The 12,975-nt window shown below is 38.3% G+C and overlaps 1 protein-coding gene across 4 annotated transcripts in view; it reads left to right on the top strand.

Moving 5' to 3' along the window:
* PTPRM (protein tyrosine phosphatase, receptor type M) overlaps positions 1-12,975 on the top strand; it is an 840,737-nt gene that overhangs the window by 536,392 nt on the left and 291,370 nt on the right. For all 4 annotated transcript variants that reach the window (XM_025365055.1, XM_025365057.1, XM_025365054.1 and 1 more), the window contains 2 exons: positions 9,288-9,561; positions 10,580-10,616. In XM_025365055.1, coding sequence (XP_025220840.1) covers positions 9,288-9,561; positions 10,580-10,616 — 311 coding nt within the window. The remainder of the gene's footprint in view (positions 1-9,287; positions 9,562-10,579; positions 10,617-12,975) is intronic.

The following is a 12,975-nucleotide window of genomic DNA, read 5'->3' as shown; positions in this document are numbered from 1 at the left end:
TAGCACAGAGACATGAAGTAAGTGCATGCTGACAGAAAAATGGCAGTGACAGTCTTGCTCAAGGAAGGGTTGCCACAAACCTTCAATTTGTAAAACTGCAGTATCTGTGAAGCCCAATAATGTGAAGTGCCTTATTAAGCTGGGTACGCCTTTGTTTAGAAAATACATTACACCTTTGTTTCTTTATTATAATCATTGGAATCTCTGGGGTTTATCCCTACTGCTTGCTTAATTCTTAGATGCAATACTTTTGTTTTCTTCATTATTTCCTTGTTATTATTTTTAAGCTGAAACATTTTGGGGTTTGTTTGTTTGTTTTGTTATGTTTTAGAGGTGGAATCTCACTCCATTGTCCAGGCTGGAGTGCAGTAGCATGATCATAGCTTGCTGCAACGTCAAATTCCTTGGCTCAGGCTATCCTCCCACCACAGTCTCCTAAGAGCTGGGACTTAGAGGTGTGTGCCACCACACCCAGCTAATTTTTTTTTTTTAATTTTCTATACATCAGGGTCTCACTCTCTTGCACAAATTGGTCTCAAACTCCTGGGCCCAAGCAGTCCTCCCACCTTGGCTTCCCAAAGTGCTAGAACTTACAGGTATGAGGCACCACACCCAGCTCTTGCTAAATGTTTAGCCATATAATTTTGAGAACTTGAAGAACTTAAACGAAATTGTTTTAGAAGATTTGATTATTTTAATCAAATTAATCAGTGTTTTTCTGCTGGAATGTATGTTCTTTTTCCTTTCACCATTTTTATTAGTCTCCCGAGAATCAATAAATTAAGCATCAGTGCTTTTGATATGCTTATAAGTGACTTTTTAATTGTTCTCTTTTATTTATTGGAGAAATGCAGACTGCAGGAGCATCTTAAACCTTCGGGGCTAAATGTACTTTTGTCGCACTTTTCAAACCTTTTGAAAAGGCTCTATCTGTGGCTAAAACTGTTTAGGGAAAGGAACTGACTTCTAACGTAATAATTTTCCTTTATTCACGGAGGTACACATAGAATCAAAATGTCATTCACTGGTAAAACTTCAGCTTCTATATTCCTGCTTTTTATAGAACTTGTTTTTTATTATTACTTACTGTTGCTGAATCGCTACAGTGAGTGTTAGCAAAAGGTGCCAAATCCCTTCCTGTCACCACCACCACTACCACCACCCTACCTGCTTTTGAGTTTTATTGGATTAAAAAATAATACTCTGGATTCCTTTACTGCCAGAAAACAAAGATCATTTTTATTAATGTTGCTTCTAGGATGACAATGTCAGTCATCTCTTTGAAAATTCATTTTGGAAACTAAGTTTGTTATTTAAGAACCTTTGAAAAGAAGCTTTAAAAAATGGCAGAGGAAGATAATAATAATAGAGTAGATGTATTTGAGCTTTTATACAATGAAACTTAATTTAACTTTCCCTCAAACTCCATTTCAGACTTGCTTTTGTGCATGAAAATATGCTGCCTAGCCTTCCCTCCCCTACTTTTCAGATTTTCTTTTCTTTAGCATAATCTCTTCTGAAGGATTCTGTGCATTGGATCAGACCTCCAGTCTCATTCCCAGGCTCCTGTGCTGAGGGCGGCAGGCCCAGGGCGCCTGTGGGAGGGTGTACGGGGAGGCTACTATAGACAGGGAAGGCCAGAAATGGCTCTAAGAGCCAAATTCCACTGCCAGTCACCCCCCAGAAAAACCAACAAAATACTTACATAATATTTTGATATAACTTTAAGGATTAAAATGGATATCCTATGAAGTACTGGAAACAAAAAACTATGGCCTTTGTAGCCTGAGGAGTGATTCTAGACGTGACAGAGAGTAGTTCCAAGTTTGCCTGACAGTGATTTGGAAAGAGAGAGGAAAACAGAGACCAAGAGCATGCCTGCCTTCAAGCTTCTTTCATGGCCCACCCTCAGGTACCTCCTTCTTCCTCCTCACCTCGGGCCATGTGGGCTCCTAGAGGAGTCAAGACTAGGGAGCCTGGTTTTCATGTCCAGCAATACAAGAATTGAATGAGGAAGACCCTGCAGTTCTTGGGTAGCTCTTGGGGCCACTCTGGGGACTCCTGGGGGCAAACCTGCTGGGACCTGGGCAGTATCTGAGGTAGGACCCAGGTCATTGCCCTCCGTCTTCTGTGCTGATGCAGGGTGCTCACAAGCAATTGGAGTGAGTGGAGACTGTATTGGGATCTATTAATAAACATGTTGAGCTTTTTGTTTTTGTTGCTGTTGCGTTATCTTTAATTCAAGGAGAATGTTGGTGACTGTAGCATTGCAGAAGCAGTTTTAGGGTGAGAACATTTGGGCACTAGATTGAGGTCAGATGCCCTCCATGTAGTAGATGCTAGGAGAGATTTTAACGTAGAGATTGACATATCCCTGGGTCCTGTTACTTTGTCCTTTGTACAAACCCTTATCAGATCCTTGGCACGGTAGTTCTTCACTGGTGTGACGTATTTCTAACACTCTTAGCCTGGGCTTTTCAAGGACTGGGCAGTCTGTGCGTAATTCCTCTTTTTATTCTTCCCCTGTGCCTGGAACAAGGCCTGATAAGTGGTGAATATTGTGGAAAGAAAGAGTGGAGGAAACATGAATGAAATCATTTTCTTCTCATTTGCTGATGTCACAACTTGCCTGATCTTGTGCTGAGAGTCATAAAATATTAGAGCCTGAAGGACTTTAGTGGTCAGTCGGTGATTCAGGGGCAAAGCTGGAGCCAGTCACTTGTGGACGGTGATTCCCAAGTCAATGCTGTCTCATCGGCACCCCCGTGGGCACACCTGCCTTTCTCTGATGGTTGCATTTGTATTCCAGCTCATCCGGCCCGAAGCGCTGGAACTTTTCAGGACTGAGAGATTTTGAATTGGATATAATACAAACTATAAAATATCATTCAGACAAACATACAAGAACAAAGATATTTGGTGCAGCTTTGATAGTATTCTCTTTCTATTTTTATTCAAATCATTAGGACTATTTAAGAGAACATTTCGTAATAGTAATGAATTTTGGATTATAATTTTGTAGTCATGTGTTTGTGAAATTGAGATGATTAAATTGTGTTAAATTTACATGAAATAGGAAATGCAAAGAAAAACGTCTTCACTTGTTAAAAGCAGGAGAAATCACCCTTAAAGATGTTCCATCTAGGACTAATTTACTCGAAATGTGGTGCCTGTTGTGAAGATTAATGATAGGTGGCCTTTTACAGAGTTTCTCAGCCTGAGCCTAATGTTCTAGTTGTTCTTTTTATTATCCCAAACCTCCATAACTAAAGAAATTTTTCCACCCTGCCCTTTGTTCATAATATGGGACGATAATTGAGTTCATATTTCTCACCCAACCTTTCAGCTCTAATTAATATTTTATTATATCAGATTTTATCACTAACTAGCAGAGCAGCAGGGTATTGAACCAAGTGTGGGAGCGAGTGCACAGGCACACACGCACAAAGCAATAGTAACTTGCTGATGCCAGGCAAGCTCCTTGTTAGGAGTTATGGCTGAGAGAACATAAAAAATGCTTGTGGTGCCCAGCAAATATTCCACAGCAATTTCTGGTCAGTCTTATCTACATCAGAGCAGGACAAAGAGAAATTAAAGTTGCTAATGTGGAATATTCAGCCCCACAGGTCTATTTATCCTGTGCAATGTGTTACCCATTGCCAGTTGTCTGTATAAAACTAGTTGCCATTTATCATTGATAATTTAATGAACAGGAGTGTGTCCGATCAGTTACTCTCAGTGTTACCTGCAGGACTCTAAGGAATCTGAGCCGTAATGACAAACACTGAATTCTGATTTTTTTCCACTAATTGTAATTTGGTGACATACTTTTTAAAACTGAGTTCAGTTTCACCAGGTTGTTTGGAGTATTCGGGTGTCATTTCAGTAAAGGCTGACAGATTTAGGAAAAGGCAATGTCAGAGCAAAGAACAAGAGGAAGATAAATTCAGTGTGGCTGCGTGGCAGTAACCCTTAGTTATACATTTATTTTTTCATGCTTTGCATGTAATTAATATTTTCATTTTCTTTCATCTCCCCCATATTAATCTTCAGGAAGATATCAATACTAATCTGTATTCTTTTTATACATATAGAATGGATGATTTTTACCAAAAATTGCAAATCAAGCCAAAAGTCACTCCTAGATGTGATAAAATGAACAATATTGTAAGGCCCTGAAGTGATCAGAAGTGCCTGTTTTAGAGGATTAGCAAAAGCAGCAATGAAAGGGTTATAACTTTTCTCCTTCTCTCTTCTCTTCCTTACCTCCCTACCTTCTATTATCCAATTGGTAACCCTCTCATATCTTATGGTGAAAAGAAATATGATAAATGCATAACAAAAAATGAATTTACAACTCATCTTGAAATGAATTAGGACAAAAAATTTTAAGTTAATTTCACACATGTATGAGGCTTCCTCTCCAGGAACTCAAAGTTAGGAAAAAACTAAAAACATTTTATCACATTTGAACTTACGAGTCTAAAAAAGTACATGAAAGATGTTCAGATGTTCTTTTCTAGGTTATACTTCATGTGCTATTCCATATAAATGCAGATTTTTCATTCTCCTTGTAAAGGCTGTAGAATTTTGTTGTAGAAACGCCTAGCATAAATTAAACTGTAAATTAAATTTCATTCCATAGGAAAGTTCTGATATAGTGATGTCACAGTGTTGGCAGATTCATCTTCACTGTGGATTATGCTTTTAATATTGCACATGCAGTGGGAAGATTTTATGTAACTTTAAATTCCAGAGTAATGGTAGGACAGGGCGAGGGTGGTGCAACTTTAATAAACAAAGGCAGCATGGGCAACCCATTAAAAGGATAATAGAATTTAAATTCAACTCACTAAGCTAGAAATTTCTGATCAGTGTTCTATTCTCAGAAATTTGCTTTTTAAAACTCTTTCTAGAAACACCATTCTAACAGTGAGATTTTCAAAGGTAGTTTTGAGATTATGATTGTGGATGGAAAAATTTTATGAAACTCATTAGTGAAGTGATGTTACTTGTACAGATGAAAAACACATCAGCTATAAAGTTCTGTCAAGGTACTGTTGACCTAGGTGCTAATAATGTGTTAATTTCCATCAGGGAAACAGCAAATTATGGCACTTGGGCAGCAAATAGGACTTAGCTATTTTTCATTAGCACTTGGGCTTTGATAAAGGGGAATAGAAAAGAGCTGCTTGACCTTTCAGCGCTTAAATTATTAAAGAGCAAATAGATTTGAGGTCTGGATGCTTGCAAATCTAATTTGTCTTGCGGAGCAAGGATGAAAAGACATTTTGGGTTTGAAATTGCTCCAGTCAACTTAGTTCTTCCTTTAATATATCTGAAGATGAGTGGATGGTAGCCATTTAAAAACCAGTATATCTGGAGTAGAGTGTATAATAGAACCCATGCCAACTGGCTAACATGGAGGCCTGTCTAATGATCGTTTAATTCTTAAATTTTCACTTAATCCTCATAAAACTGCTGCTTGAAACAAATGAATTTTTTCATGTTTGCTTAGATAATGTTTATATTGCAAAACAAAATTTTGTATCGTTAGAGAACGTCAAACATTGTGTTGTTTAAAATAAACTCAAACAGTGCCTGACACCTATTAAGCACTCAAAAAATATTCGTTGAAATAATAAATCAGTGTACACACTCACGCATCACACCTATGAGCCAGGTTAGGAGAGAGGAATGGGAAGTGAGAGATGGAGGTGCAGGGGGCACATAGAGACATAGCATTTGATTCCCTTAGGTTCATTATTTAATTGTGGGTTATCCAGGATAAACTAAAATATAACTAGCATCCTCTTATCATAAAACCTTTTCCTTGGTCATTGCTTTCTTTTGGCTCTTGAGTATTTGGGAAATGAATACAAAATAAACTTCACATTAAATTTTAATAAGGCAAAGCATCGTCGTGACTACCGGTGTGCTTTCTCCCTCCTGGTACGTAGAATGTGTAATATACCCTCAAACCAAATAGAAGCTACTTAAGGATTATAGCATGCTTTCAGAAATATGTACTTCACAGCCAAAGTGTCATGAGACACAACAGTGACTAAACCTTTGCCCTTCTCCTTCAGAAGCTTATAGGACTTTTGAAAATAGTGATACAAGGACACAAAATGGCTATGTCTACATAGAAAACATGTGTTTGTGAGTTTGGAGCAGAGCAAGAGGACATGAAAATGAGGAAACCGACTCTAAGCCATTGAGAGAGGGTCATTGAGGGTCTCAGTTTTAGGACATAGGGCATCTGAGAGTAACTAGAGTTCATTGCCTTGAAGGGAACCACATTTAAGTGACAAACGTGAGTCCAGGCTAGGGTGAAGGAATAGATGCAAAGATGTTTGCGGTAGGATAATCTAGGATCTTGGGACATGGAAAGTCTAGGAGCAGCTGTGCTGCTTTTTTGTCTAGGGGGGTTATAACAGGAGGGAGCTCCTTGCAGGTTGAGAGAGGTAGGAAGATCACAGTGCTCAGAGGACACCAGCCAGGTGCTAAAGTCACTGTGGAGCCCAGGAGAATGTCCTCCCTGAAAGTAGTTAATGACTCAGACACAGATGACAGAAGGAATTGAGGTCAAAGCCAACATTATCATCTATAACTCCCTTGATGTGATAAGTGTGAATCTTTACAATACTCAAAATAAATTGATTGTGGAAAGTCAATGGAGACTAGCTTATGTGTTGGTTGTGTGTGCGGGGGCAAGTGAAAATTCCCTTCAGGCCAGGTGGTTCCCATGAGTGCCTTCACTGGACTTGTGAGTAAGGAATGTCAGCACAGCCTGGTCTGATGATTAGGAGACCTGGCTCTGCTGTCAGACCACCTCTGCCTCTTTAGTAGAATGCCCTGGTAAAATGGCACTTCACCTCTAGACCTCAGTTTCCACATTAGGAAAGCGGGAGAAATAAAATCTGTGTGCATTGGGCACCTGGCCTAGCACTTCCGGTATGGAATATCTGCAACAATTTTTTTCTTCACACATATCCTTATTTTCCTGCTTTGTCTAGTATATGGATTTCCCAGAAATTGTTTTTAAGTTGAAGTTTTGAAAATCATGTCATACAGCAAATGAACCAGAAAAAAGATTTCAAGGAAGTGATGTTAAAAATTATTTTATTGGCCAGGAGCAGTGGCTCATGCCTGTAGTCCCAGCACTTTGGGAGGCTGAGGCAGGCAGATCATGAGGTCTGGAGATCAAGACCATCCTGGCTAACATGGTGAAACCCCATATCTACTAAGCATGCAAAACAAAATTAGCCAGGCGTGGTGGCAGGCGCGTGTAGTCCCAGCTACTCGGGAGGCTGAAGCAGGAGAATGGCATGAACGCAGAAGGCGGAGCTTGCAGTGAGCTGAGCTCACACCACTGCACTCCAGCCTGGGCGACAGAGCGAGACTCTTTCTAAAAAAAAAAAAAAAAAAAAATATATATATATATATATATATATATATATGTATATAAAATTAAATGGAGAATCACTTTGCAAAGAAAATAATTATTCTTATGGTTTCTCTCTTTCGTGAGATCAGTCCTCGTATGTTGAATAAAAAATCTAGATATATGAAATCCATGTTTGAGATTCACTTAATTCTCTCATTTCGTAGGAGAAAAAACTCAAATAAATTCATTGAAATACATTTAAAACCCCAGCTTTTAGCAGAATTAGCATTAGAGCCCAGACCAGTGCATCGTTTTTACCCCGACAAAAGCGATTTCAAGAGAGTGATCACACTTCTTCAGGACTGTTTTTAATGGAATTCCAGGTTAGATTTGTTTCACAGCTGTCCACTGTGGCTGTGCTACAGAACAGGCAGTACTTAGTCTTCCACTTTGACCTTGAGCCTTTGCCTTTACTATTGTATGAATGATCCACTGATGTGGAGCATTCTACATGACTCAATCCAATAGAAAGTATCTGCCATTTAGGAAATAAGAGTTGTACTCCTTTTTTTTAAGTTTACATCACTGGTAAAATTCACTTTTTCACTGCCCTGTAAACCTGCTGGTTACCTGGCTACTGAGAAATGAGTCTGATATTCTAAAACAACTGATTTTTATTTAGACAGGATGGCAGCACACATTTCGTTACTGTAATAGAAGGTGCTAAGTGGTTGTGCCCACAGAGATAGGTGGTTCTACGAATGCAGATTCGGAGGTCACATAGAGAGGAACCTCCGTAGGCATTCCCTGCCATGGGTGGGGATGGCAGGCAGCCCTCTTCTGTGCCTTTTCCTTGGTATTAATGGGTTCTGTACTGAGCAGCTCTTGGTTCATGAGAATTCTGGTGCCTTTCTGATACTGTAAGAAAAAGATCCCTCGTCCTGCCAGAGGACTTACAATCTAATCTGGAGTCAGTTCAGAGAAGCTTTAGTTTTTCTCAGCATAAGAAACTTTTTTTTTCCAACAAAACTGCAAACAACATTCATCACTCCAGCAAATATATTAAATAAATATATTAATTTTCTGAAAATCCATCAGTTCAAGGTTTTCCCATTCTCCTAAGGTTACTTCAGAATTCAAAGACATTGGAAGAGGGTGGGCAGGTACCAGAGACCTGCTCCTTAGTGGGACTGTCACCCTTGCAGACATCTTCAAAGATACCCATGCCCAGCCCATTCTTATATGAGATTCGAGGGGCCTTGTTCATGACTTAGTCTTACTAATCACTTGGAACTCCAAGGCTTTGGTTTTTGAAACTATAATCCCTTATCTCTGGTTTTCTTATGCATTTCTTTCCACTGACTGAATATGGTGAGGGCGAAGGAACATAAGAAAACATAGGAAGATAAACCTTAGTTAACATGAATCACTACACATTGTGTTTTGTGATTTGTTAAAACTTTGCTTGTGTTGTCATTAAAGAAAATAATGCATTGCTTTTTAAAATAAATTTATAGTTGGTATAATTTAATTGTATTTGTCAGGTAAACTGAGTTAATTGTAAAATCATCTTCAGTTACATGTGAGAAAAACATTACTTCTGTGCAGATAAACAGTAGAGATTATCATATTAAAAATTTTAAATGACGGTGAATTTTGTTTCTCTCACTAAGTAGTGTTGTTTTGGGTGGGAGAGTTCTGAAGAAGAACTGAAGCACCCTCCCTCTCTTTCTCTGAGCAAGTGCTGCATGAGAGTCTGTTATATACCAAGCACTCAGTATCGACTGCGTCCAGTGTGTTCTTTATTTTGAGTGTCCTATGGGTCCATGCAGTTGAAGGCAGAGTGGATCAGTTCAGTTATCATAAAATATCATTGATGATACTCTTGTTTTTCTAGTGTCTATCAAATAGTTGTTGAGGAAGAACGTCCTCGAAGAACTAAAAAGACAACAGAAATCTTAAAGTGCTACCCAGTGCCAATTCACTTCCAGAATGCTTCTCTGCTGAACTCGCAGTACTACTTTGCTGCAGAATTTCCTGCAGACAGCCTCCAAGCTGCGCAGCCTTTTACAATTGGTGATAATAAGACATACAATGGATACTGGAACACTCCCCTTCTCCCCCATAAAAGCTACAGAATTTATTTCCAAGCTGCTAGTAGAGCCAATGGGGTAAGTTGTACAGATAACTGTTTACTTCGGCTATTCGGGGTTGTTAATGTGAACATGGATTAAGTAAAATAGTGGTAAAATTGAAGTCATGCTTTTCTGCATTTCTACTTGTAAACAAATGTGATTTTTCTTCTCTTAAAATCATTTCCGTCTAGAGAAATTTATGGAAAGAAACGAATATACTCATCTTTATATATATATATTTTTTTGTTTGGAGGAGTTTATCATCAACATGATGGGTTTTATTTTCAGTTTTCCTGTTACCGAAAGTTGGCTGGCAATTCTGCTTAGCTTACTGTTTTACAGGAAGACAGTATAGCTCCAACACATACATTCAGCTCGTTTAAAATGTGAGATTCACAGCATCTGTCTTTTCAGCATAGTCTGTCCCATTAAAGAAATGGGAACTGAAGAAGTTCCACAGGAGTTTCTACTTCCTATAGCTGTGACTAAATTTGGTGTCTTTTTTTTTTTTTCATAAGAGAAAATAGAAAGATGAGAGGGAAACAAAATAAAAAGTGTCATTTCTGAATTTGTTTCCCTTTCCTGTTCAGACCAGTGCAGAACTCTGGTTGAGATTGTGAAGGCTCCTTAGAGAGAGGAAATGTTTCGCACATACCACAGTGGGTCCCTCCTTCACAGCATAGGTCTAGGTACCATTGTCAGCTTAACTTTTGCCGGTGAAAAGCGGGGAAATGTGAGATGCATTGTACTTCTCCAGTGCTGTTTGCTCAGGGGGAAGTACAGGGACGGTGAAGGAGGTCCGGGGCCACCAGGCAGAGGCATTTTAAGTGTAGCTCGTTGTTCATCATCTGGTCTAGAAATGCCCAGCACCACCGGCTCTGGAGCCAGAAAATGTATCTGAGTGTGGTTCAAAGAATAATTGCTGTGTGATTAAAGACACGCCTGGAACAGTGAGATCCCTCTTTATCAGTGTTATTTAAATAGAACTATAGATATTTCTATTTGTTTTAAATAAAACATGAATAATGATTTTCCCTCTCTTTATTTGACACAGGAAACCAAAATAGACTGTGTCCGAGTGGCCACAAAAGGTAGGTTGAAATTGTGGAATGCTCTCCTAATTAATGTTCCTTAAAAGTTTATTTTAACCTATGTTTCAAAACTTTTTGAACTGTAACTTGATTGAAAATAAATATATTATATGTACATATATATGCATGAATGCATGCATGTATTAGGATCTGATGGTAATTAACATTGACTGACTGTAACTCATATAGATACTTTTTAAAATAAGAAGCTGTATTTCTGTGTTCCAAGCAGTTTTCAATAGTTACCTTTTTCAAATTTTTTCCAATGAATTTAATTTTTATATGATCTCAGTACACGTTTTTAAAACCATAGTATCATACCTGGTTAGTATCACATCTAGTGAATCTTGATATTCCAAGGAATAAAATATCACCCACTATTTTTAAGCAGTGATCTAATTATAATAGTAGTAGAAAGTGCAGTCTACATGGGCTTTTTTCACTGGTGGTGCGTGTCTCTCTGAGCCTAGCAACCAGGTTATGTTACTGTGGAGGGTCTATTTCCCAAGCCTGGTTAAAACTCTGAGATAATGTGATAGAGAATAAGCTGCAAAAGTGGGTAGGGCGAGTTACCCTGAGCTCCCCACATAGCACCTCCTGCGGAAGCAAGTGCAGACGTGTGTTTGTGAACATGAGCTGTCATCTGGTCAACTTGACAGTGTTGTTTTAACCATCACATCCAGAAATGTATAAGAAAATGATTTGAGAAATTTAAAATGTCATCTTAAAATGAGGCAATATAAATTAACACTCAAAGTTAAATACCCTCATTCAGACCATTGGAGTGACCATGAGTACAGTGGGAAGTTCTGTATGATTTAATTTAGAGGCGATGGTAAAAACACATCATTAGGTCTGTAGCAGAAGATTTAATTGGGTCATACTTGATGAGTTGTGTTGGATAAAATAACTTTTTGTTGTTGTTTAACTCTCAGGTGAATATAGTTTGAATATACCATGATGTACATGTGCATTTTCAAAATTCTCATTGAATTCTTATTTTGTGAACCTACATGACTTTTTTAGTCAGTGTTAGCTCAACAAATATTTCTTGGTTGCATGTTTTGTGCAAGGTATTGTGTGAGGTACTCACCTCATTTGTATCTTGTTTGTCCTCATGGGCTTGTAGTTCTATATCCAAACATAGATTTATACTAATTTTAAAACACTCAATTTTTATATCATATTATACCTAAGTGACTTTAGTACAGGAATAAATTGATATTTACCGAAATTATAGCTGCTTATGTGTTTCATAAATTGCCGTATGCTATCAGCTATTAATTATTATAGGACGATGAAGCCCTTGAACCAGGTATCCATTGATGCTCTTAGATCTCAAGGTTTTGGTCCATGCTCAGCCACAGGAATTTCAAAATACTGCTGTATCACATTTCACTTACGCTTAAGGCCTGAAAAAGTAAATCCTGCTCCAGGGCCCCTAGTTTATAATGCTCAATGTTTAACGTCACAGCTGAAAGTTTTGAAACCTCTTGCATACATGTGTTCTCATTTATTTCTTCATTACTATGAAAAGGGAAACAGGTACTGCTATTCTTATTTTTTAAGATGAGGAAAAGGTGTATTTTTGGAGATGAATTGACTCACCAAGGTGACTCAGCTGATAGTCTGGGGATCAAGGCCTGCACTCCTAGCCCCAGTGTTTCTTTCACCATTGCTCATGGCTCGTCACCCAGCAGCACCTCTGGCCAGTGACAGTATTGTGTAGTGTAAGCATCAGACCTCTTTGTGAGGGTTGAGCCACTGCCCAATTTACTGTGAAAACAACAAAATATCTGTCATCATGCTCATTTACATAGTTAAATAATTATATAAATAACACACTAGTAAATGTGGAAACCTGACAAGTTTGCTGTTTTCACAATAGATTGAATTAGATAGTGATTTGGATCATTCTCTTCCATCAGCTAGATTTCATCAATATTGTAATTTGTTTTTCAATTCACCAAAGGATGATTAAGCAATCAGATGACCTGATTGACTAAATATTCCCCACTCCTATTTTCTGAGTCATTTGCAAACATTTACACAGCAACAAACTCTATCCAAAGAACCTCTTTTGGGAAAAGAGGGAAACAAATTTTAATATTTACTGCATTACATTGTCATTTCTGTTACATCAAATCATAGCACAAGAGGAAATCTTGGAAGATATTCTCCCTCCAGGCAAAACTACACTGTTTTGCGCTATTTTATTAAGTTCTCCATGGACGAATTCAGCAACCCTCCTTTCAGCACAGTGTAATGTTTCATCACCTTTTAGTCAGAAAATTTGTCCTTATTGATACTGGAAATTCTCTTGCAACATGAGAAGCCATTCCATCTTGACTACATAGTC

This window comes from Theropithecus gelada, chromosome 18, assembly GCF_003255815.1.
Source record: "Theropithecus gelada isolate Dixy chromosome 18, Tgel_1.0, whole genome shotgun sequence".
In the NCBI taxonomy this organism is placed as follows: Eukaryota; Metazoa; Chordata; class Mammalia; order Primates; family Cercopithecidae; genus Theropithecus; species Theropithecus gelada.
Note: the sequence above shows the minus strand (reverse complement) of the source record. Positions and strands in the feature narration are given on the sequence as shown.